Source organism: Trachemys scripta, chromosome 7 (genome assembly GCF_013100865.1).
Source record: "Trachemys scripta elegans isolate TJP31775 chromosome 7, CAS_Tse_1.0, whole genome shotgun sequence".
NCBI classification, from domain to species: Eukaryota; Metazoa; Chordata; order Testudines; family Emydidae; genus Trachemys; species Trachemys scripta.
The window spans coordinates 94,353,027-94,379,895 of NC_048304.1; the positions used below are offsets into that span (position 1 = coordinate 94,353,027).

The 26,869-nt window shown below is 39.6% G+C and overlaps 1 protein-coding gene across 2 annotated transcripts in view; it reads right to left on the bottom strand.

Moving 5' to 3' along the window:
• The window catches only part of PLCE1 (phospholipase C epsilon 1), a 334,106-nt gene that overhangs the window by 269,908 nt on the left and 37,329 nt on the right, over positions 1-26,869 (bottom strand). For both annotated transcript variants that reach the window (XM_034776200.1, XM_034776201.1), the window contains exon 2: positions 23,356-24,940. In XM_034776200.1, coding sequence (XP_034632091.1) covers positions 23,356-24,561 — 1,206 coding nt within the window. In that variant the 5' untranslated portion in view covers positions 24,562-24,940. The remainder of the gene's footprint in view (positions 1-23,355; positions 24,941-26,869) is intronic.

Below are 26,869 nucleotides of genomic sequence, written 5' to 3' on the forward strand. Positions count from 1 at the left end.
TTGAACAAGGACTGGGAATGGCTGAGCCATTACAAACGTTGACTCTATCTCCCCTTGTAAGTACTCTCACACTTCTTATCACTTCAAAATCTTTTTTTCTCTTAATTAATTGGCCTCTCAGAGTTGGTAAGACAACTCCCACCTGTTTATGCTCTCTGTATGTGTGTATATATATCTCCTCATTATATGTTCCATTCTATATGCATCCGAAGAAGTGGGCTGTAGTCCACGAAAGCTTATGCTCTAATAAATTTGTTAGTCTCTAAGGTGCCACAAGTACTCCTGTTCTTCTTTTTGCGGATACAGACTAACACGGCTGTTACTCTGAAACTTGTCATGTTTAAAAGTGAATTTTTAAAAAGATTTTCTTCCAGTAATTTATGTTATCCACATTAAACAAGTAAAATAGCTTCACCTTTAAAAAAAAAAAAAGAGTTAGATTGTTTAGGGTTACCATACGTCCGTTTTTTCCCGGACATGTCCGGCTTTTCGGCAATCAAACCCCTGTCAGGGGGAAATTGCCAAAAAGCCGAACATGTCCGGGAAAATGCCGGCCGGGCACTTCCCCTCCCGCGGCGGCTCTGCTCCTCCCCTGACTCTTCAGCTCTGTTTAAGAGCCGAGCGCTACGGGCTTTGGGCAGCTCCCATGCCTCCGGACCCTGCGCAGCTGGAGCCCGGGAGGGGAAGTGCCTGGCCTGGGGCGCAGGGTCCGGAGGCATAGGGACTGCCCGAAGCCCAAGCGCTACCGGCTTCACGATTTGCCGGGCAGCCTCCAGACCCTGCGCCCCCGGCTGGGCACTTCCCCTTCCGGGCTCCAGCTGCGCTGGGGAAGCGCCGGCCAGGGGTGCAGGGTCTGGGGGCTGCCCGGCAAACCGTGAAGCCGGTAGCGCTCAGGCAGCCCTTTTCGCGTGGCTGGGAGTGGGAGGGAGGAGGGAGCGGAGTTAGGGTGGGGAAGGGGTGGGGTTGGGGCAGGGCTGGGTGGGGAAATGGGCGGGGCCAGGGCCCGTGGAGAGTCCTCTTTTTTTATTTGTTAAATATGGTAACCCTAGATTGTTGGATTATCATCTTCTCACCACGTAACAAAAGCAGTTTTGTACTCAGTTCAAACTTGGCATGTAGCAAGGCCTCAATGAGAAATACTGACTTCACATATTGTGTTTTTAAAAACTGGATTTGAAAGTCTCATATTGCATATTCACAGTACATCACTTTTCACTTTAAAAAAATAAATAAATACTGTGCTGGAGAGATTCATACATATAGGGCCTGATCCTACTAAATGGGACTTCTGCATATGGAAATACTTCATTTCTGGAGCCATGATTACTGAAATACACAACCGGGTTTATTTTAATGTAATATGAGTTTCAAGTGAACGTGGAGTTATACTCATATTCAAGTGTACATTGAAGCAAATATACTAAATAGGTTTATGTAAATGTGCAACTGGTTTGTTTTTTCCTTTTTTTAAAAAAAGAAAAAAAATAGTGATATGCAAAAAACTTTTACTGAAACGTTAAAATTGAAACTGTATACCTAATAAAAGCCAGGAAATTCAAAGTTATGGTATCAACACCAACTGTAATTGCTTACATAGCACATGTATCTTTAATGCTTTAATGGTATTACATACAATAATGAACACACTACCTACGTGCAATAGATCAAAATTACAATTGCCTATTTTGTTTTGTGACACTAACAACTGTAACCAACAGAGGCACTCAAACTAAGTCTTTTGATTTAAAATAGAGAAGGCTGGTGATAAATTTTCTACTAGAGGATCCCAGCTTGGTCCAATAGAACTGATATGTTTAGGATATGCTGCAAAACTCATCTATTTTCTCAAGCTTTTATTAATGGCAGGAAGTTGAGAACTGTGCTGTAGGGGTTCACATTATGACCCTTATTTGGGCTAATACTATTTTAGTCTCGATTGGTTTGTGGGGGAAGGTCTTTATATATTTTTGGATTTTTATCCTTATACTTTGGGGTTTGTTTTTTAATATTTCCAAAATCACCTAGAGCTGTTAAATATAGGTGCTGGAGTGAGACACCATTATTATTTCACTGATAAACTCAGATTGTAAGCTCTCTGCAGCAGGGATAATCTTTTTGTTCTGTGTTTGTACAGTGCATACAGTGTGGTCCTAGTCCTTGACCAGGGCTTCCAAGTGCTCTGGTAATACAAATAAATAAAAATAAGGAATAATGAATATATGCAACTGAAGAACATTCTGTTACATACAACTGGTAATGCAACAAGGGTTTACTAATTAAATATGTTAATCATCTGGGGTGATCTGTCCCATTAAGGGTAGTGGTGCATAGGGGTCAGCCCACTATCACGTGACATGACCCTTTAAAATTTTGGCAGCCCTGATATACAAGGACCTAGGAAAAATTGGGAGAGAGGAAACAATCTTGGGAATAAAGAACGTTTGAGAGAGCTGGGGAGACTGCTGTCTCAAAGAGCAAGTTATTAATCATCTGAACCATAACCTCAGCTTCAGGAGGAAGGCTGGGGGGAGAGCTCCTGTCATATAGAAGTAGCTCAGAAGGCCTGTTCGTAACAGAGTTGAGCAGTTGCCACAGAAGCTGAGGAACCAACAGAAGCAGAGGTCTAAAGCAACAGACAAGTGAGAAGCAGCCTGGGAAACCAGACCTTTTGGAGAAGACAACCACAGGGTATGACTCTGAGGAATGGTCTGCAGGTGAGGCATGGTAGGAAAGCATGCCATGGAAACAGTAAGGGGTTGGGAGAGATTGCTGCCGACCACTTCATACAGGATCACTGGCCTGGAACCCAGAAGAGTGGGTGCAGGCCTGGGTTCACCTACCTCGCCCTTACACCAAAGAGAAGAAGCATGAAAGAGGCTTCAGAATAAAAGATGTCAAGAATGACTAGCCCCAGGGCCTGGCATAGAGGCCAATAGACTGGGTTTTTCCTCAGTTGTCAATAAACAATCAATGCACTCATTGAAAAATAAAGCTGAAACAAGGTCTTCAAAACTTACTGCTGTGAAAAAAAATCAGTTTGCTCAATTAGATCCAGAGCAAGTGAATGTGGAGACTAAGCATAAACAGTAAGGAAATCTTTAACAGATATAGAAAAGTTTTTTAAACTGGTTATTAGCTATCATAACCTACATGACTATGGGCTGGACATCCTATCATCACTCTGAATCAATTAGGCATTCCATCTGCCATAGAGGAAAAGAATCTAGTGGATTTATCAATATTTGTGTGAATTTGAATGATGAGAATATCATCCATACATAGGAGTTATCAGGTACCAGCCAACCAGACCCTTCTACTAATGCTAGAATGACTGTGACTACTAAAATTGCAAGATTAGGAGAGGATCAAAAAAGATGAGAGATGTTGACTTTTAACTTAAATTTTAAAAATTGTGTCCTGTTGTGCTTTTTAAATATTATGAAAGTGACTACTTGCATAATATTTTATGCAAAATGTAACAACATTTTTTGTATAGAGAGAATGACTTCTAAAATCAGACAAGTTGCTGGTGAAGTTATTAGGTGTATACAGATTAAGAAAACAATGAACTATGAGTCCCAGAGACTGAATTTTTATGTTTCCAGACCTGTCTTATTGCCGGTATTCTTGATGAATGCTCAGTGATGCCATGCCATCCTGAGTCATCATGATTGTCTCTGACTGCTGTATTCATGTGTTCAGCTTTACTCTGTGTTAATACTCTGAGTCTTTCCTAAACTCTTATACAATAACCACTACTGTGATTAATCCTGATTGTTCCTAACTGCTGGAATATGCTCAGTTATTATTTGTTTTTCCAATGTCAGTTCTGTCCTCCTGGAGCTCGTATAAGTTGCTGGGTTATGGGTGGCCTACCTAATGGGTGGAGCAGGACCTTGCCTGGTGGTTGAAGTGACAGTTCAGGTAATGGCAAGCAAAGATCCAGGGATCAGGCAGTAGTTCAAGGCTGAAGCCGGATTCAGGATCAAGGAGCTAAGCCAAAGGTCAGAACTGGAGTCAGATGTAGCCAGGGGGTCAGAACCAGGAATCAGAAAGTCAAGTCTAAACCAAAGGGTAAACTGAAGTCGTAGTCAGGGATTTAGCCAGAGTCAGAACCAGGAGTCAAACCAAAATGGAGCAGGTACAGGCTAGTGCTAGAGCTAGGGCAGGCGTAGGGCTTGGAGCAAGGACTGGAAGTGAGAGCAGGGAAAGCACAGCTACAGACATGGTATGCACTGAGCAGCCATATGACTGCTGCAAGACTCAAGTAGCAGACCGCTAGTTCCCTTGCCCAATCAACAAGCACAACCATTTGGAGGGTGCTCACTGAGAGCCTGCTGTGCCTGTGACCCTGAGATCTTGATACTGAGTACCACCTTGTTGAAGAGAATGGATGTGCATGAATGAATGTGAAACAGAATGAAGAGAATGGTCTATATTTGCAGTAACTAGACTCTCTGGAGCCACATGTTCATATCCTAGTAAGATGAACTCACCCTTTCACAGGTAAAGAAATGGAGCACCATGGAATGTTAGGAAAGACAGTTTTCAAGGTGTCCTCCATTCTTTTCTGTAATGAGACTGATGATAGCATGGCATTTTTTAAGAACAGGAATTTTCCTACATATCCTTGCCTAAAATTTCCTAACAGTATGCGGTGTGCCCATTGACTGCTATCTACCCCAAATATTTCAGTAGGCTTGTAGGTGTATAATTTCTTCAGACTTCTGAGATGCCTTGGAATTAAGTGGGTTAGATAAATGCAAAATATTATGATCTTGCTAAACTCACATGTGTGACTCCAGTTTTCAAAATCCAATATTTTCTTGACTCTTGAGCAGATTTTATCCACAAATACTAAACAGAGTGGATAGCTTATCAGATCCTGTCCTCTTGACAGGCAGGTGAAGTTTTTAAAATTAAAAAGTTTGACAAATAATTTAGAAAAACCTGATTTATAAAGACCTAAAATAAACTTTTTAATATATTGAGAGGTGACAGTCTCTAAAACAGAGCTCTGTACTTCTTAATAATTAAGGAATAACCACTAGAAGGAAGGACAGAAAAGCTGGAAAAACTGAAGGCATATTTTATTACTCCTGCCAAGACTCCCACACTATTGGCTCTAAATACATGAATGTGCTCAGAGCTAAAACTCTTTGTTAAAAATCTGTCCCAAAATCTTTTTGAAGCAAGAAGGCCAATAAGCCACTACCACATATAAGTGCAAACAAATTTATCGATAAACCTATCAAATATGATAGTGGTAGAATTGACTATTTTATGCAAATACTATACAGTTTCTATATCTAAAGCAAAGCCATAAAAATGGAATAACCCTAACCAAAGCAAATAGAAGTATAGGGTTTCATTTAAACCAGTTCAATTTAATTTTTACAGCATTTGCCGAAGCAGAAACCTCATTCTGTGTCTATTTGGCTTCACTGTTGCTGCTGCTGGAGCTTTACTTCCCTCCCATCCCTGCCCCCACCAGTTAATTATGTTTGCTCATGAACCTATGTTTTAAGACATGTGCTTGAAGATCTCAGATTCTTAATTTTATAAAAAGATTAATAACATCCCGAGTTTCAGACAATATAAAGGAAAAATTTATCTAGTCTTCAATATCACTGTTCTACAGCCAAAATGCTTCTGAAATAGATGTAGTCAAACTTTACTAATTCTGGGTCACTGAGAACGAAAATGATGCTTAAAATTGTTGATTGGCTCTAGTTTTCAAGATATGCTATTGGGTCAGTATATACGACCCTTGACTTGGGAATGGCGGAGGATAAGTGAGTTATAAAGGGAAGGGATCTCAATTTAAACCAGAAATGTCTAAAATACATCTTTGACTGGATCTATGAATAAATCTATGACTGGGTTTGGACAGTACTTGCTTTTTAGGCAAAACAATGAATGATGCAATCTGAAGCTGGTATTGCGTCATACATGATATGAATTGCATCATGTTATTCCTAGAAGTCATGGACGATGCAATCATAACGAAGCTTACATCACTCTGCTGAACAAATTGCTCTAGAAATCAGCTCTAGAAATCATAGAGTGTCGTGCTCTCTTATTTGTCAGTGTTTGATTTTGCAAAGGGACACATTTCTGTTTAGCCAAAGTGAGCAGAGATGCCTCGTACTTGTGTGAACAGTGCAGATAACTTCTGCTATGTTTGTGGTGAAGTGACTTTTGCATCGCAAAAGCGCAGTATAACCACTATGGTTAAGAAAGCCTATCACCTTTATTTTGGCTGCAAAATTGGAGATCAGGACAAGAGGTGGGCCCCACACATATGCTGCAACACTTGTGCAACAAATCTTCGCCAGTGGTTGAACAGGAAAAGGAAATCTATGCCTTTTGCAGTGCCAATGATTTGGAGAGAGCCAACAGATCATACCAGCAATTGTTACTTCTGCATGGTGCCTCCAGTTGGGAAAGGTGTGTCAAAGAAGAAAAAAAGTGGACTGTGCATTATCCAAACATTCCATCAGCTATAAGCCCGGTACCCCACGGAGAAGGACTGCCGGTTCCTGATGCACCAGAATCATTCTCACTTGAGTCAGACGAGGAAGAGGATGAAACTTCTGGTCCTGAACCATCAATGTCACAGGACCCACATTTTCTCCCAGTCTCCTCCTCTGAACCACACCTTATAACACAAGGTGAACTGAATGACCTTGTCAGGGATTTGGAACTACCCAAGAGTAAAGCAGAGCTGTTGGGCTCCAGACTACAGCAGTGGAATCTCCTGGCAGGTGATGTTAGGGTTTCCATGTTCCGTGACCATCAAAAGGATCTTGTCCCATTCTTCTTCATAGAAGGTGATCTTGTAGCCTGCAACAACATCGATGGTGTGATGGCAGCCCTCAACATCGTTCACGATCCAGATGAGTGGAGACTGTTCACTGATTCATCGAAGATGAGTCTCAAAGCTGTTTTACTGCATAATGGCAATGTTTTGCCATCAATTCCAGTTGGTCATTCAGTCCATATGAAGGAAACTTATGACAACATGAAACAACTTTTGAGGTGCATAAACTAGGACCAACATCAGTGGCAGCTTTGTGGCGATTTGAAGGTTGTTGCTCTCTTGCTTCGTCTGCAGTCTGGATACACAAAGTACTGCTGTTTTCTCTCCGAATGGGATAGTCGTGCAAGAGATTCCCACTACATCAAGAAAGATTGGCCACTCCGACAGTCATTGGAGCCTGGGAGGAAAAGTGTTCAGCATCCACCACTTGTTGAATCAAGGAAGATTTTGTTACGACCCTTACATATCAAGCTGGGTCTGATGAAGAACTTTGTCAAGGCCATTGACAAAACACAAGCAGCTTTCAAGGACCTCCGTGGAAAATTTCCAAAGTTAAGTGAAGCTAAGATAAAGGAAGGTGTCTTTGTTGGTCCTCAGATTCGTGAACTTCTTCGAGATGATGCATTTGACCATGCACTGCGTGGCAAGGAAAAGACGGCATGGAAAGCCTTCCAGTTAGTGGCAATAAATTTTCTCGGAAACAACAAGGCAGACAACTACAGGTTGTTAGTGGAAAACCTCCTCAAGGCATACAAAAGCCTTGGTTGCAACATGCCACTAAAGATACATTTTTTGCACTCTCGTCTAGATTTTTTTCCTCCGAACTGCGGAGCAGTGAGCGACGAGCACGGCGAGCGATTTCACCAGGACATTGCAACAATGGAGAAACGCTATCAGGGCAAATGGAGCCCATCAATGCTTGCAGACTATTGCTGGACAGTGACAAGAGATGCTCCATTTAATGAATACAAGAGACAAGCCAAGAAGCGCCGAATAGACACTGAATAGGACTCAACTATGTACATAATATTTTTTTGCCTTTTGTTTCATAATAAATTTGATTTATATAACCCTTTTGCTGATTTTTAAAGTGTTACATAAACAGGACAGGTGAAATATTATCATGTAAAGCAACCATAAACACATGAAAAGACCTAGGTTTACAATTTATGATTAAAACTCTACTAACACAATATACATAGACATAAAATGTAAAAACTTAAATATCTTAGAAACAGTAGCCAGTTGTTTTAATTGTCATATTTGAATTCAGCACATCAAAATACATAATAAATAGCACATTTTATCTCTGAAGCAGATGACTTTTCAAAAATTGTAGACCAGTGTATTTTTAAACTTTTATATTTAGAACTTGCTTTTAAAATTTAGAAATACCCCTTCCCAGGTATGAGATATTTGTATATGGTAATAGAAGGGTCAGAGGAGAAGAAGGGAAGAAAATTAATTTCCCGAGGGGGGGGGGGGGACAGAACTTGCAGATTTGCTTTATACCACATTGTCATGCAAATCCCTTCTCCCGACTGTAGGAAGGAAATTGTTATTTCAAAGTGTGAAAATACAGGAAAAAAAACCTAACCCGCAACTATAAGTAGAATAACTGTAAACAATATATTTATAACAGGGTTCATGCTAAACAGGTTTTAGCATAAAATTTAGTCGTTTAGGGCCAAATTCTTCAGCTCCACCTGCAATCAGAAAAGACCTAAAACAGTGGAAATGCATATGTGGGGCAACTGGGGGTTTAAAGAAAAGCAAAAGGCAGGACCATTCAGGGACATTCCAATGCTCTGTGCAATATGAAGCCAAAAGGGTAAAATTGTGGATCAGCAGAACGGCAGTGTGTGGGGACTCCCTAGTCACAACAGGGATCCACTCTCCCACAGCTTATATAGGGAGACTGCAGCAATCCATATCACCTTCTGCTCCATAGCCTGACTTAGTTGCGGCACAGGGGCTCAGTGCAAGCTACTACAGTATGTAGCTGTTCCTCTCCCTGCACCCCTTCCCCTGAGCGTACATCCTATTTACTCTAGCTGTGCACTCTGATCAAGGATGTGGTGGGTACTCAGAGCAGGGGTTCCCAAACTGTGGGTCGTGGCCCAAAGATGGGCTGCATCACAATCCGGGATGGTCCGCCATCAGCGGAGTTGGGGGGGTTCCCCCTCCCAAACCATACACGTCGGCGGAGTGGCAGCTGGCAATGGCCCCTGCTCAGGGCCAGAGTCCAGCATCCCTGGTAGGTGGCAGAGCATGAAGCAGAGGCACCGGGCCAGAAGAAGGGGCCACCCCTGAGAAACAACAGCTCCCAAGGAGGCTGGAAAGTTCATAGCCATTCCCGTTGTGAGACGCTGCACCCCACGATCCATGGCTGTTCAGCCCCCTGGAGTATTGGCCCTGCAGCCCTCCAGGGATTGGGGATCAGCAGTGAGTGATCAGGACCATCAAGGCAAGGGCCAGGCCCAGCTAAGCACCTGCCTCTGCCTGGCACTGGCGGGCCCTGAGCTCCCTGGCATGGGGTGCCTGTGAGGCATGCTAGGGTGCTGAGTAAATGCCCCCATGGGACCCCTCTCCCTGATGGACACATGTTAATAGTGGGCCACAGCGCCTATTGCAGCTGTACAGATGGCCCTCAGGGAAAACTGTTTGGGAACCTCTGTATTAGAGTACAGTTTAACTGCATACCATTCCACAGACAACTTAATTACATTTTTATTATACAGTGATGTAAATAGAACAGTTACCTACCTTTCGTAACTGTTGCTCAATGTCCATTCTTTGTTAGGTGTGCGTGTGCTGCGTGCTCTGCTGCCAGATTTTTTTCCCCTAGTGCAGCGTTTCCCAAATTTTTTTGGCCACGGAACACTTTTTAGCCTATTACAGAACACTTATAATATTATTTTGTAGTCGTTTGGTTTTCAAAAAAAAAAAAAAAAAAAAAAAGTGTTATTTATGCTCAAATATATTTTATTTTATAAAACAAAGCAAAAATACAAATTTAAAATAAACTAACAATTTCTAACTGGAAAGCACATATAAAGTAGTACAAAAATCAAGTGCAAGAGTCAAAATTAAAAACAGTGTTCTACTTAAAAAAACCCTGTTTTTATATATACACAAACACCAAACAAATTAGATTTTTACTAGGAAAAATCTATTTTTATAAACAGAAATACAAATTTGGATTTAATGTGATTGGTGTTTCTGCGTTTTTCTATCACAAATTCGCTTAATATTAGGAATAATGCTGGAAAGTTGAATCCTCATGTCAGGTGCAGCATCAAATCTATTCCTATATTTGGTTTTTGTTGCAGTAGAATATGAAAATCCCGTCTCACACAAATAATTTGTAGCAAAAGGAAGGAGCACTCGAACTGCACGTTTAGCCACATTGGTACTCTTCTCTTAGGCTGCTCCAAAAATTATTCAGCGGAAGATCCTTAAACTTTTGTTTCAAAATCAGAGAGTCAGAAATTAAGTCAATTAGGCTTTCATAATCGTGTGCAGTAAAGCCGACTGGTTTGGCTGTAATTACAAACGGATTTCGAACCCAAGCATTATCATCAGTAGTTGTAGGAAAATATTCTAATAAAGAGGTCTGCAAGTCATGTAAGTGCTCTAAAATGGTGCTGGAAACTTCTTCATAGATTGTAGAATTTATTTCAGTCAGAAATTCATGTACTGTAGGGAAGCAAAGTTATTCGGTTCTACAGAAGATGCCCAGAATTCCAGTTTCTTTTTTAATGACGAAATTTTATCCATTGTAGTAAAAATGGTCACATTCTTTCCTTGCAGCAACAGATTAATTTCATTTAATTTTGCAAAAATATCTGCAAGATACCCAAGTCTCATTAGCTATGAGGAATTTGTCAGACAGTCATTAAATTTTCGTTCTGAATTATCTGAAGTGAAGAATACCAGTAGTTCACTACAAAGCTCAAAAGCCCCACAAGCACTTTTCCTCTGGATAGCCACCTCACTTCTGTATGTAAAAGAAGCACATTGTGCTCACTATCCATTTCCTCAAACAAAATTTTAAATAACCTGGATTGAAGTGGTCGAGATTTGACAAAATTGATAATTTGTACTGCTTCGTCAAGCACAATTTTCAGATATGCTGGTATTTTTTTAACTGCAAGTGCTTGTTTGTGTAGAACACAATGGCTTAGTGCTTTCTGGTGCCACACTTATGATTCGCGTTACAGCTCTCTTCATCTTCCTGATCATTGCCCGAGCACCATCAGTACATATATCAATACATTTCCCCCAACTAATTTCATGCTTTCTGATAAAATTGTTGATGCAGTTGAATATTTCTTCTCCAGTTGTGTTGCTTTGCAGAGATTCAAATAAGAGCAGGTCCTCTTCCATAATATTATTAAATCTATATCGGACAAATACTAGTAGCACAGCAAGTCCTGAAACGTCAGTGGACTCATCTAGCTGCAATGAATACTCATGACAAATTTTCAGTCGGCAAACTAGCTCTTTTTCTATGTCATCGGCAAGATCTTTAATACGGCGTGCAACAGTATTATTTGACAACCGTACAGCATCAATTTTTTTGCCAGACTGCTTGCTCAACATGCACGTTACAATATCTTTCACGCAAGGCTTGATAAGCGTTTCTCCAATAGTGTGAGCTTCTCAGGCAAGTGCTATACGGTAACTTACTCGAAAAGATGCCTCTGTTGCACTTTTGTTGTCTGTTTTAGCAATTTTAATCATCGAAAGTTTACAATTTCCAAGTGAGTCACGGTTCCTCTTGAAAAAACTTATATCTTTGTCTATGTATTCAGCATGCTTGGTTTCCAAATGCCTACAAAGTTTAGCAAGAGCCAATGAACTGTTTGCTAGTATTTTGTTGCACACGATGCACTGCACATCAGGAACATCTTTATTTCCAGCACACACAAAACCGAAAGACAAACAACTTTCATCATACTTTCGTTTTGGTCTTTTAACACCTGCTTCTTCTTGTTTTTTGATATCCAAGGTGAAAGAATTTCCACCAAAGTATAACTCACTAGTACTAACAGATTTTTCGGCAAAAAAAAAAAAAAAAAGACTGCGATTGTTCATCCTCACTTTGAAGTGACTCAATATTTTGCTAGGTTTCAGAGTAACAGCCGTGTTAGTCTGTATCCGCAAAAAGAAGAACAGGAGTACTTGTGGCACCTTAGAGACTAACAAATTTATTAGAGCATAAGCTTTCGTGGACTACAGCCCACTTCTTCGGATGCTATTTTATATATTTTGCTAGTTTATTTCGGCCACAGTTGGAGTACCAGAAGAACTTGCTATTCGTTTCAAAGTTCCTTTTTAGCCACAAATCCATGGTAATTAGGTTTAGTAACAATATTTAGAAATACTGATTTTTGTCAAATTTTGTTTGTCACAAGTATTTATATTGTTTTGAGCTAAGCTAGTTTAGTTGTGCTTACCGCACACATGGTAAAGACCCACAGGTTTCAACATGTTGAGTGAATATGTTATATTCAATATGGTGTAAAGAGAATGGTGTGTGCATACCACTGCAGTTCGTGCAGCCTCGAGCGGAAGGGGTATGACATCACTAACTGAAACATGCCCGAAAGGGGTAGACGGCAACATGCTTGCATGCCATGTTCTCTTTACGCCATGATATTCAATACGAGATCTATCAATAACCAGAAAAAGAGTTTTATGTTAAATTATAGTCATTCAAAAAGAGTTGTAAACTACGCTTCAAATATGCCAAATTTAAAATAAAAAAAAATTAAAAACCCTTTTTAAAAATTATGATTCTTTCACGGAACACCTATTCACATCAGGCAGAACACCAGTGTTCCGCGGAACACAGTTTGGGAAACACTGCCCTAGTGGGATCCGTAGCCCGGCTCCGGTGCACTCTGGAGTGCCACGGTCATGCACCAGTATATGAGGTGCTGCCGGCCCGGCACCCTCTCAGTTCCTTCTTGCCGTCAACTCCAACGGCAGGGATGATGGGTGGGTAATGGAATGGACGTGAGCAACATATCTCAATGGACAGTTATGAAAGGCAGGTAACTGTTTTTTCTTCTTTGAGTACTTGCTTATGTCAATTCCATATTAGGTGACTCACAAGCAGCATCCCTGGAAGTGGGCTCAAAGTTCACGGACATGCGGCTTACAACACAGCTCTGCCAAAGCTGTCATCATCTCGGGCCTATTGGGTGATGGTGTAGTTCGATGCAAACGTATGCACCAATGACCAAGTCATGGCCCTGCATAGGAATATGAGCCAGGAAGGCCACTTAGGGTGCCTACGCTCTTGGGGAATGAGCCTTTACAATGGCCAGTGGCGGGATCCCTGCTTGCTCGTAGCAGGCTCAGATACAGTCTGTGATCCAGGAGGAGATCCTCTGGGCTGACAGCAGAAGGCCCTTCATCCTATCTTCTATCACAACAAAAAACTGCATCAATTTGTAAAAGGGTCTTGTCCTGGCAATATAAAAGACTAGGACCCTTCTTACATCCAGAGAATGCAGACGCTGTTCCTCTTCTGACTTATGCAGTTTCAGGCAGAAGACTGGTAGAAAGATACCTTGTTTGATGTGAAATTGCGACACCACTTTGGGCAAAAAAGCTGAATGAGGATGCAGCCAGACCTTGTCTTTGAAGAAAGTGGTTAAAGGGGGTTCAGAGGTTAACGCCTGAAACTCAGAGACCAATCACAACTACTGGCCTTTCCTCCAAACCTCTACCCTGGAGGGGAACTCTTCTACCTAGCTGCTCTTTCCTGGGTCTTCCACTTCCAAGGGAGCTCTCTCTGCTCCTTATAACACCTAGCTGCTCCTTCTCTGGCCAGGAGACAATCAGTTAAACATTCCTAGGTGCAGAGCATAGCTCATCTCCCTTGCCTTACAGGTGATGGGAATTAAGCACCATCACAGTGCTATTCTTGAATCAAGCCAGGGATAGTGTTTTCTTGATTCAAGAAAACTTTAGAACTCCTTTCCCAAGCATAGCCACAGGCAATGTTGCCAACTCTCACAAATATTTGATGTATTTCTTAAAGCCCCATGTCCTGGAGTCATGTAATATGTGAGAATCTCAGCCTTCATTTAAAAAATTTTTGGCCCTCATGGCTGTAAAGAAAAGCTTAAAGACTTGAACAGAGTGTACCTTAAAGGTTTTTTAAAAAAGTAAAAGTAAAATAAAAAAAATATGAGGTTATTTTTAAGCCTCATTATCTTTAAACCAATTTAAAGATTTCTGGGGCCTGACTCAGGATTTTTGAACACTTGGGGTTGGCAATACTGAATCAATGTCCCTCTCTAGCTGTCTTCAGAGTTAGGTGCAAGACCTTTACATACAAGCTGGTATTAGAATGGCCATTTTTGCATCCTGTTTTCACTAGCTTTTCCTCTTTGGACCTTCTAGGTTTTGCGTTCAGGAAATGCATTGTGCCTAGTTGTTTAAAGAATTGCTCCTCCAAAAGAGAAGCATTCTGGCCCCAAACCAGCAAATCATGTAAGTCCGTGCTTAACTTGAAAGTCAGTTGGAGTACTTGTGCGTTTAAAAATTCGGTAAATGCTGTATGTACTTTGCTGCCTTGGGGCTAGGATGCAAAGCATCTTGTAGGCTCAAGCATCATAGAAAATGTGTGTGGGAAGAGCACTATTTATTTTACAAAATTCATTGACAGTATTTCACCATCCAAAAGTTATGAAAAGTGTTGTCAGAACAGTGGTTTTCAAACCTTTTTTTCAGCAACCCTGTGACCCAATGGAACTGGGGATGAGGGATTGGGGTGTGGGAGGGACTCAGGGTTGGGGTGCAGGGATAAGGGCTGTGGGGTGAGGCTGGGAATGAGGGGTTCAGAGTGTGGGAGGGGACTCTGGGCTGGGGCAGGGGTGCGGGAGGGTTCAGGGCTCTGGGCTGGGGATGCAAGGTCTGGGGTGGGGTTGGGGAGGAGGAGTTTGGGTTGCAGGAGGGGGCTCCGGGAGGGGATTGGGGCATGGGCTTACCTCGGGCGGCTCCCGGTCAGCGGTGCAATGGGAGTGCTAAGGCAGGCTTCCTGCCTTTTCTGGCACTGCGGACCATGCTGCAACCTGGAAGCAACCAGCAGCAGGTCTGGCTCCTAGGCTGAGGCACACGAGTGGCTTTGTGCGGCTCTCGCCCGCAGGCACCGCCCCCGCAGCTCCCATTGGCAGGGCCCCAGACCTGCAGCTGGAGCCAGACCTGCTACTGGCTGCTTCCAAGGCACAGCGTGGTGTCAGAACAGGTAGGAACTAGCCTGCCTTAGCCAGGCAGCACTACCAATGGGACTTTTAACAGCCCGGTCGACGGTGCTGACCAGAGCAGCCGCAACCCAATGCCTTACATTCCGTGACCCAGTACTGAGTCGCGACCTGCAGTCTGAAAACCACTGGTCTAGAATAACAGGACTTCATATTTCATATCCAAGATGCTGTGATAAGTAGACTATAACTGAATGGAGCCTCTTTCCATTTTACTCATCACTACAGAGATTATACACTAAATAAAAAGGGAGAACTAAACATATGTGGTGACTGAACATTAATATCCCCTATTTATATTTAGGTATCTGTTGGACAAGCAGACCTGTATATGGAATATATACAAAGAGCAGCCATACACTATACAAGGACACTAATAATTTCCGTATTATCTATACATCTGAAGCCTCAACTCACCTTCTTACATCCCTTATTAACACTTCAGTAGTCCAAGCAAACAGGAAAATTTTTAGCAAGACAACAATACAATGCCTTTTCCAAACCAACACTGAAACAGTACTTATCAATGGTACCCACATGTTCCACAGACCACAAAACAGCACTATGCTGAGTGGTACAGCTATTCTGCCGTGACAAGGCAATCCCTCTGGTGTGAATAAGTGAACATTAGTATGGTCTTTTGAGTAAGAAAGTCATTTTCTTACTCAAAAGACCGTACTAATGTTCACTCAGTCGTTCTAATAAAACATGCATACTCAGAGTGAACCAAAGGGAAAAAGTATGGGGGAAAAAAAAATCACATTAATTTATTGGCTATCATTTCCCTCTAAGATTGATTTTAATTTTTTTTAAACTCAGTAAATGTATTAAACACTTGGCTAGTACACAGTTCATTTGCAGGCATATGAAAACATCTATTAAGGATACTATAATCAAAAAATGAGTAATATTATAGAACAACTTTTTACTACATTTTTATAAAAAAGATACTAGGAATGCTTGATGAATACTATGCGCAATAGGTCAATCACAGAATAGATTGTAAAGAAAATACAAGAAATCATCATATGGAAGCTGACAGGTTGTGAAACAGTGAAATTTGCAGATTTAGGTCACTGTGGTGTCTGGTCTTTAATCCTAAGGTGAAAAAGCTACTCACTTTGCAATAATTATTCTGGCAATTTTACTGAACATTTTATTTTTTCTTATTTTGTTTATATTTAAACTACTTTTGTATGACAATTTTATGTACTGCTGATACTTTTCTTGAATTTGTAAATGTGTGACCATAAATTAAAATTAAATCTGCACAACCAAAATGTTCAACATCTTGCACTATATGCACTGATTGTGGCAGTGGTGGAAAGGTAAGGGAAAGCAGTGTGCATGTAAAAGCAGATGGACTCTAATAACTGAAGATAGAAATGCCTACAAGAAACTTAAAATACATCCATTCCTTAATTGAGCAAGTGACAATGTGATCTGATCTCAGCTAATGTTTGTTAAGTGAAACGATACACAAATCTAGTGAGTGGATGTCAAGTTATGTAAATATGTGGTTCAGACTCATTCCTTCATTGGAATGTGGCCCATCTACCAAGTCATACACAAGTATAGACATCTGCATACTTTCACTATTTATGACTGGGGACATCACCTTAGTGAACCTTACCACAGAGCGACACTGTATGGTACAGTGAGGTAATTTTACATATTTTTAAATGGAAGAGTACTAACATCCAGCAGGTGAGAAGTTTTAGTAGAGAAGATCTCTGATTTCTAAATAGGTAAAAATCACTCTATCCTTAACTATAAGGAATCTCAGATATTTTTATGAAATCAAATGGATACAATCTTCAGAACAAAAAAAATTGTTATTTTTCTTTTAAGGCATATATTCGTTTGTGAAATAAAATACTGTTTTAAGGTGTGGGGAAATGAGATTTCTCAGAATTATAGCGCTTTTTAAAATCTCTTCACAATAAACTACCAAATTGGGGGCCAATTGTACCTTCCTATAAAAAGACACCCACAGTAGAGGTAGAGGAACTCCATGAGATCATTACTGTGGAGTTTTCCTTCAATATTCTCTTCGAGAGGGGGGCTTTGGGTACCAAGCAGAGGCAGGAATTCTGCTGCCAATAGCAGAGTCCTTCCATAGCTGCATAGTATGAAGTTTCCAGATGTTAAATGCTGCTTCAAGCAAAACTCCCAGTAGGGTTACCAAAGCTAGTTGGGTCGAAGGGTAGAAGCCAGACTAAAGGCAGTCCACCAGTCTTTCTAGTAGGGGGTTGAGAGTCAGGCTAACAACCTGACCATACAAAAATGCTTTCTGTTATTATGGAATCAGCCCAGAGACAAGATGAGTCTGTCACAAACTTGCTAATACAAATCAACTGTGGAGAGCTACAATCTGCTGGACATAAGACAAGAAAGTACTGGCCAACCCGCCAACACTATGATGATGTTGAATCAAAGCTGCAAGGAATTTCTGAAAGTGAAACAAGGTATCTGCACAGCTAAGGTTAACACAGGAATTGGATATTGGAATATTAGATCACTTTGGAGCGCAGGTAGGTCTCAAGTTATCAGAGAAATGAAAATATTTGCCTGAGTATACTTGGACTGAATGAGATGAGGTGGACTGGACAAGGCAAATCATCATCAAAAGGCATGAATGTTTTATATTCTGGAAGACAGGATGACAAAAACCACTGGGAAGCTTTAGATATATTATTCAGCAAGGAAGCTAAAAACACTGAAGGAATGGGAACCTGTAAACTCAAGAATACTGACTGCTTGCTTTGTGATGAACCATGCAAAAGTCACATCTGTTCAGTGTTATATGCCAACAAGTGACAATGATGAACAGGTCAAAAACTGTTTCCATGAAAAACTGCAGTATGTCCATAGTCAGACCAATAAAGATGACATTGCTTTTAAATATCCCGATGAGGATAACACAGGCTGGTGATGAGAATACTGAATATGAACACATTATGGGCAGACATGGCATGCCAGGGCAGATTGACAATGGAGAACATTTAGTTAAATTCTATGGTCCATGCAATCTTTGCATTATGGGTACATTATTTCCATGCAAGGAAAAGCAAATTGATATGGAAATCTAATGATGGCTTCTCCCAGAAACAGCTTGAGTGTGTTACCATTAGAAGAAGCTGGAGAAGAACACTGTTGGAGTGTATAGGAGTGCTGATGTTGGAAGTGACCACCATCTTGTTATTAGGATAATAAAAATAAAACTAAATAAGGTAAAGCCATGCGAGGCAAATGGCATCTATGATATTAGAAAGTTAGTATATCCAGAAGTGAAGGCACATTTAAAACCACAACTTAGAAATCGATTTGAAAAGTTAAAAGACACTGATGGATGATGTAACCAAACAATGGCAGTTTCTCAAAGAAGCAAGTGTGGATGCAAGATCTAAGAAAAAATAATGGCTCCAACCAAATATATGGAGGCTTGTTGAAGACCAGTATTAAAGAAGGAAACAGCAGTAAAAGAGCTATTTCACAACAAAAATATGCGAACAAAAGACAAGAAAGTTAAAAGATCAGCAAAAAGAGAGGAGAATGTATGGAAAATAAAGCAAGAGAAGCTGAGGTAGCATACAAGAGAGGGGGATTCTAAAAAGGTTTTACTAGTATCTGTAAAACTGACTTAATTCTCAAACCGTTGTGGCCTTGTGAAGACTTGAGATGGTATAATTTTAACCACAGAGGAAAGGTAGAGAGCACATTAGATGGAACATTTCCAGCTGCCCTTAATCAGCCAGAGCACTAAACACAGAGAAATGTGAAGAAATAGCAGACAACTTATATCACTAAAAGTAATTGCCTTTGAGGAAGTAAATAAAGTCATAAATCAACTGAAGAGAGAGGTAAAACACCAGACTAAGATAAGATAGATTCCAAAACATTAAAAGATGGAGAGGAAGTGATGATTAACTGCACCTGCAGATTGTATAGAATGGTTTAAAAATCCTAGACCTGTCCTAAAGATAAGACAAAAGGTGTTATCTGCAAAATTCCCACGGGAGGAGGGAGGGGGGAAAACCGGCTTATTTGTGATAACTGGAGAGATAACATTATCTGTACCTGGTGAAGCATTATTATTTTGAATATGGTGAAAATTGCTGTTGATTAAATACTCAGGGAAGATCAGACTGGATATCAATCCAGTAGATCGTATCCAGACCAGATTTTCACCTCGACAAGACTTGAGAAAAGGCTAGAATACCAGCAGAAGATGGTTTTTAAAGTTCCTTGATTTTTATGGAAGTGTTTAATATAGTGTCTACAGAAGCCTGCTGGAAGATCCTGAGGCACTCTGGAATTCCAACAAAGATGTGAATTCGATGAAAGCCTTGTATGACTAGTCTGCAGGTTGCATCTGGACAGAAAGCGTAGACATGAAATGCTTTAAAATTGCTATTGCATAATTATCCCCACTTCTCTTCTGCACTGTCACAGACTGTGATGAGTAGAGTGACAGCTGCTGCCAACAACAATGGTATTATTTAGGCAAGATATAAGCTGTGAGACTTAGATTTTGCAGATGATATTGTCATACTACCCTGTTTCCCCGAAAATAAGACAGTGTCTTATATTAATTTTTGCTCCCAAAGATGCGCTAGATCTTATTTTCAGGGGATGTCTTATTTTTCAGAAATGAAAAATGCCTTATTATCGGTGGATGCCTTATTATCGGGGAGGTCTTATTATCGGGGGGATGCCTTATATTACAACGAGAGGCAAAACTGTAAGTAGGCCTTATTTTCGGAGGATGTCTTATTTTCGGGGAAACAGGGTAGATACCAACTTGGACAAAATGAAAAAAAGACTCTTTATGAGCATAAAAGCAGAAACTACTACAGTGGGATTGTGTGTCAGTACATAGAAGACCAAGTCTATGGAGGCAGGAGAGAATGCTGTCAATACAGGCACATATGTGATTGCTGAAGAAGAATACGGAAGAGTTGATGACTTCCTCTACCTTGGATGTACAATATCTGCTCATGGCCAACTCACTAAAGTAGCAAAGGCAAGAATCAGTGAAGCCAGAGGATCATTTTCTCATTTGTCAAACATCTGGAAGAAGAAGATACATATATACAGTAAAATGAGATTGTTCTCCCAGGACTGCTATATGACTCAAACATGGCAGATACTGGATGTACACAGCAGAAAGCTCAATGCATTCCACCAGCATTGAAAAGAATCTTGGGAATTTACCAGGGAGATCATGTAACCAATGTGGAAGTATTGTGCTGCATGGGTCAGCAGACTGCAGACTCAAATTATACAGACACAGTTCTGGCGATCTTGTCAAGTAGTTAGGCTACCCTATGACAGAACCACAAGGTATGGCTTAGATTGGATTCCACGTGGAGGGAAAAGGCAGCGTGAAGGACAAAGAATGATCTATTATATGATGATTGAAAAGGATTCTATCATCATGAATACAACTTAAAATGGAGTCAAACATCTTGATCCAGACAGACAGCAGTGGCGAATATGGTTCACTTCATGTGCCACCAGGCACAGGAGACTATGTCTTAGTTAGCAGTTGGGCCCAAACTAACTAAGTACTGTGGGAGGAGCAACACCATATAATTCCAGTAGAGAAGCTTCTGCAAGGTTCCAAGGTCTGGGGAATACTAGGTCACAGAAATTGTGCTCCCATGGTTCCATACCCACTACTCCAGATTTGTTGTATTCTATCCTAGTTAGATTGGACTTTGGGTCAAATTCAGACCTTGTGAAGGCAGATTTTACTCCAACTCAGTGGAGCTGTATTCACCAATACCAGGAATTAATTTTGACTTATTTTTAATCTCAAATTTCTCCTTCCAAAAAATAAAAAACCCAAAACAAATATATTTTTCTAAAACAATCAGAAACATTTGCAAGAGATCTCTGCTATGCGAAGCTGTTTTGTTTTAATTGTTCCAATTTCACTGACCAAAGCTTTCAGGTACTGGATAAATAATTAAGCTTTGAGAAATACCATTTTCTTCATCTCGCTCATAACTTGAGCTAAGCATAAAAAGAAGCAGTAGCTTATGTAGAAAGTTCTACTTATACATTTTCTTGATTTCTTTATCTTATTTGCTTTTTAGAGATCTTCATGAACATAGGAATAGGAAAATTCATTAAAGAAGAAGATACAAGCATAACACAGGAATATTGCTCAACTCAACTGTAAACAAATCAGTAACTTTGGAGATCCAACAAAGAGTCAGGCAGAGACAAACAAGGTAAAAAATTCTAGGTATTGATTTTTATTTCTGGCTTTCCTTTAAAAACCTTCTTCAGGAAATTGAGGAAAATTTCTCTACACAGTAGTGAGCTGGAACAGCTTGCTCCACACCCCCAATTCAGCAAAGCACTTAAATCCTGTGGAGTACTCACATGCTTAAGTACTTAAATCAGGGACCAAAAGAAAGAGTGCTCACCCTCTCCCAAATAATATGTGAAACAAAATCAGAAGTCTCTGTAATTGTATTTCAAATTTATTTTTTCTTCAATACTTTAAATAATTTAGAAAAAGTAAAATGAAAATATATAGGAAGTGTAAATTATACCAGGAAAATACGACTGAATAATGAATGAGAATAAATAATATGTAAATGTAATATGGACTACTACAGGAGAATTACTCATACACACTGGAGAAGATTTTCAAAGTCACAAATGCCATTTAGTTGCCTTTGAAAACTTTTTTCACTTTTTCTGGATATGGATAGAGGTTTTTGTTTTGGGTTTTTTGTTTGTTTGTTTTTTAAATGAAATTAAAACACTTTCTTTAAACAGGCAGTCACATGACCTTTTCTCAGACTTGATATAGTGATCTGACAATAGCAACAATATCCTTTGGAGTACCAATTCCACCACTACTCCATATGTAACTGGTTGCTGCATTCCAAGATTTAGATACAATTGCTGTTCTTAGGTCATACTGTTTATTAAGATTCTGCCCGAATCACAGGTATTCAAAGGGAATGTTAAAATGATAGCTGACTTTTAGTCAAACTGTAAAATCAAGAACCATCTCAAAAATGGAGAATGGATTTGATATCAGTATTTATACCCTTGAGATGATTGCCCAGTCACAAAATACTACATCATTTACACATATTAGTGGCATGAAAATAACAGATGTCAACACGACTAAAAAGTAATGCTATGATTAATAAAATCAGAGTTCATTTTATATAAAAATATTACAACTGACTTTTAAATTATTTTAAATGTCATGGCAGCATATGGTTGGCAAAGAAGTCAAATAACCAACAACACTGACATTAGATGCTGGCTGAACCGGATGCCAAAGAAAAGCACTTTAATCTTCCATTCTAAAATGGCATTTTGTTAGCACAACTGTGGAAAAAAAGCTTTTTATAAATTCCATTACCAAGTATAGTTTCTGCTTCCAGTTCTATAGCGATGGAACTGCAGAACTCTGAACAGCATGATGTAAAAGTACTTCACAATTAATGTTATTTGTTTGGGAAGTGCCGTATCATTTATACAACTTTTTAATGAGTTCATAATAATTGTGGATGAAGGCTTAGAATGATATTTAGTCAATAGAACGTAAGTTAAGACAACCATATACCAATACACAGTATGCAACAGTCATAATATACATTATAAATATATAGTTATTTATATGTGCAGAAGTAATGTTCAAACATGAAAATTCAGATGAAATATCTAGATTTTTTTTTTTAAATACTTATTACTGCAACCTGTATTTTTTCACTACAATCGTTCTATATCAATCCATACCATGGAACATTGTAGTATTAGTGTGAAAATTGTAAAGTAAAAAAAAAAAATCTAATTTTGAAACATTAAGAAGGTCTCTGCTTCATTTTTAGAAAGTCCATAAAAATGGATGATTTATTTTTATTCCACCCCTGATTAGAAACTCCTGTGCCAGTTTTTAGACAAAATGAGTTTAAGGATGAGACGAGCCCTTCTAAAAAAGGAGTAATCAACATAGAGAATGGAAGACTTAACATATTGCTATGCTAGTTGGTACCAATAGACATCATAAAATGCATCTTAAATGTTATTCATAATAAAAACTTGGTTTTTGCATAGTGGTTGTATTATGTCTTATCTACAAGGTTGTGTTATTTAAATCATGTAGTTTGACATCCTCTTCGAGTGCTTAACCAATAAACCATGTAATAATTTTGTTAAATCAAAACATCAGTTCAGTACATGTTTGCATGAAAAAAAATATTAAAAGCTTACCTCACACCATATGGATTTCACAAGATCAGAATTTAATTCCTGACTTAAGGCTTGAATAGTTCGATGTTTTGCGATAATCCTACAATGCTTTAAGTCACTCTTGTTTCTCTTCTGCTCCACATAATCCCAAGCAACATCTCCAATATGACCCGAAGGTAAAGTCCTAACAATTGCCCTGGTTCCAGTATAAACTGATTTTTTAACCTCCTTATCATTTTTACAAAAACGTCTGATTAGTAAAGTGGAACGTTCCTTTTTGTTTCTATAAAACTCCTCCTCCATCCCTTCTTCACAGTTATCACTGCAATCTTCAAAATGGCTCAGAAAGGGCTTTGAGGACATTTTTCCAGTAAAATTACCACCATAGAAGCTGTGACTTGAGCATGCCACTCTAACCTTTCGTGCTGCTCTTTCGACACATAAATACTTGTCCCTTAAAGTGTCACAGTTATCACACAACTGTTGTCCATATTTATTGTCACAATTATTTGTCAATTCCATTAATTTACAAGTGCAGGCTGTTGAATCACTGGTGTGTTCATTACCAACATTTACATGCTGTAAACAGTCACCCAAAATGAAGCTGTTGTGTAGTGTGCACAAAGCTTTTGATATATTTCTTTCACTAGCATAGCGAAAGTGAAACACTGCTACATTATCAGCATCATCGGTGCCACTTTTATTTACCGCTGACTGGTTTCTTAATGACTTCATCTCTACTGAAGGTCCATCCATCTTCAACTGAATTTCAGCAAACATGGTCCTTTCCTGTGAAGTAGAAATTCCAGTTTCCAAGCATGTGTGTTCTTTTGCTAAAGAATCACATGATTTACATAACTGGTTATGCGGAACACTGCTCTTGCATTTTTTCTTTATAATGTTGCAATTCATGTTAAGAAACTCCACTGTACCAGGGATGCATGTGTTTTTCTCCCAGAAGTTTTCATTACTCCTGTTATCTGTCATTTCTTCTCCATTTGCCAAAGAGAAAATTTTGGGCAGCGAGCCCTGAAGATGTTCTTCTTTAAGTCTGTGTAAGTACGAGAAAGTATGTGTAGTCTCCCTTCCTTGATTAGCAATATGTCTTTTTATAACATTGGTGTCCAAAGCATTTTCACTATTTCCATCTCCAGCTGACTGAGCAGATATCACTTTACCCTGTGCCACAGACACAAGTACAGAAGCTGCCATTTCCTCAGAGGTCATTTTGACACAGTTTTTAGATAATGTTCTGTTTTTCCTCACTGATAATCATACCATGATTTCAGTGTATGAAAATTCAGTGCTAAATTATCAGTGCAGACACACTGTGTAAAAACACGTTGAATCCTTTATTACTTTTAAAAGCATATGCTTTACGAACTACAGAGCTTTACCAGCTGTGGATTACTGATGTGAACTACAGATTTTCTTAAAGCAGTTTTTTAATGTGATATTGCCAGTTGACATAGTCTTTCCACTGTCAGCATTTCTGTCATACGCAGGGTACTCTGTTGCTGCAGTTTGTAGAAGAGGAGCATATTTGAACATATAATCCATCACAAAGATGCATCTCACCATATAACATCCAATTTTAATTAGTTTCCTGCAAGAAAAAGACAATGTGTTAAATTCCATGGTATGAAAGGCATAGTCATAACAACAAGAAATAGTTTAGTATGTAAAGCTGTTCATAGAATGTTAAGAGGACACCATCAACTTGAGATCTAATGAACTGAAAAAAAAATAAGTTGAAAATAGTTTCAGGAAGCATCTCTGTCTTAGGGAACATCTACACAATGAGCAGCAGCAAGTCTCAGAGCCCGGGTCAACTAACTTGGGCTTGCAGGGCTCACGCTACAGGGCTAAACACAATAGTGTGGATGTCTGGGCTTGGGTTTCAGAACCTGGGCTACAGCCCCGTAGTACAGGCCCTGCAAGCCCAAATCAGTTGATCGGCCTTGAAGACTCACTGCCACAGGCCTTTCTGCTGAATAGACATCCCTTTAAACTCCCTCCATCAATATTTACAGTTTTACGATCACATTTTCTTATTTTAAAAAATGTTTTTCTCTACACTGTTGTATGAAAAAAACACAAACGGGAAAATTTGACTGTATAGGGTGAAACTGTTTATATTATGTATGTTCAGTTTCACAAAGTGAAAAACACATGGTTTTATATGATCTCTTTCAGAATTATTTTAGGGATTACTTATTACTAAAGTTGGTAAAACTATTTTCAGAAAAGTTTAATTATTGATGTCCTTTGAAAAATAATTGATTCTTTTCATCAAAATTAAAGATATAGACACACAGTAGGGGGGCAAGTTACAACACATATGGATTGGTCATGCCTTAACAGGTTTTTTTTAAAGATTACATGACTATTCTTTAATTGCCCTTAAACCTTGCCACTACGAAGTAACTCATTTCTTCTAGTCAAGTGTCTTCTGTCAAGGCTGCTACCACTGGTACAGCAGAGGAGATGAGAGAGAAAAGTAAAAAGACAGTTGTGCAGGGACTTGAGGGCAAGGACAGAGGATTGAAGGAGGAAAAGCCAAAGAAAAGATCTAACTGAACATGACATGGTCAGTGTGACATTACGCTTCATAGTCGTTATGTAAATATGCTTATGATATGGACATGACATAACTGAGATGTACTTTATGCAAGATGACTCATGTAAGGTATCATTAAAGGTTATGATTTACTGAATATGTTTATCCAACTTGCAGGCATGTATTATTTTTGTATCTGAAGCTGGGAATATTGACCATGTCTCTGTATTTCAAATGTGCTACATTAGATGAAGCCAAACAATGTTAGTGGCTTATTGAAGAAATGAACAGAAGCATAAGGATTACCCCAGGAACAGTGTGCAATAGAAACCGCTCAGAGATAGCTCTACACAATGGGAACTGTTTGACCCAGGTCACAGCAAAAAGAGCTTTCCAGCAACGGGGGGGGGGGGGGGGGGGGGGGGGATATAAAAGAGGGACAATGACAACATGTGGGGTCCTCACTCTCCCTACAACAACACACCTGAGGAACAAAGACTGAACTGTCAGAAGTGATAGTCACACAGACTAAAGATCTTAGCCTGGGTATGAAAACCTGGAAAAACCAAGGCAACCTTAAGAATCTGCCAACCTGTTTATCACTCAAGGTGTGAATTTGCTAATTTATATCCTACCTATCTAGTGTGTCAAGTTTAGTTTGCGTGTTTTGTTTCATTTGCTTAGTAATCTGCTTTGTTCTGTTCGCTATCACTTGAACCACTTAAAATCTGCCTTTTATAGTTCATAAAATTTGTTTTGTTTATTATTAAACCCAGTTTATGCAATTTCTAATGGGGGGAGGGCAAGAAGTCGTGCATCTCTCTGTTCGCGTTGAGGAAGAGGGTGAATTTTATGAGCTTGCACTGTACAGATATTTCTATACAGTGCAAGACAGTATTATTTTATGTTTGTCTCCCAAAAGGGATGGGCACATGAGTGCTGGGGTGGCCCTCTCACACAGAGCTGACTTCAGTC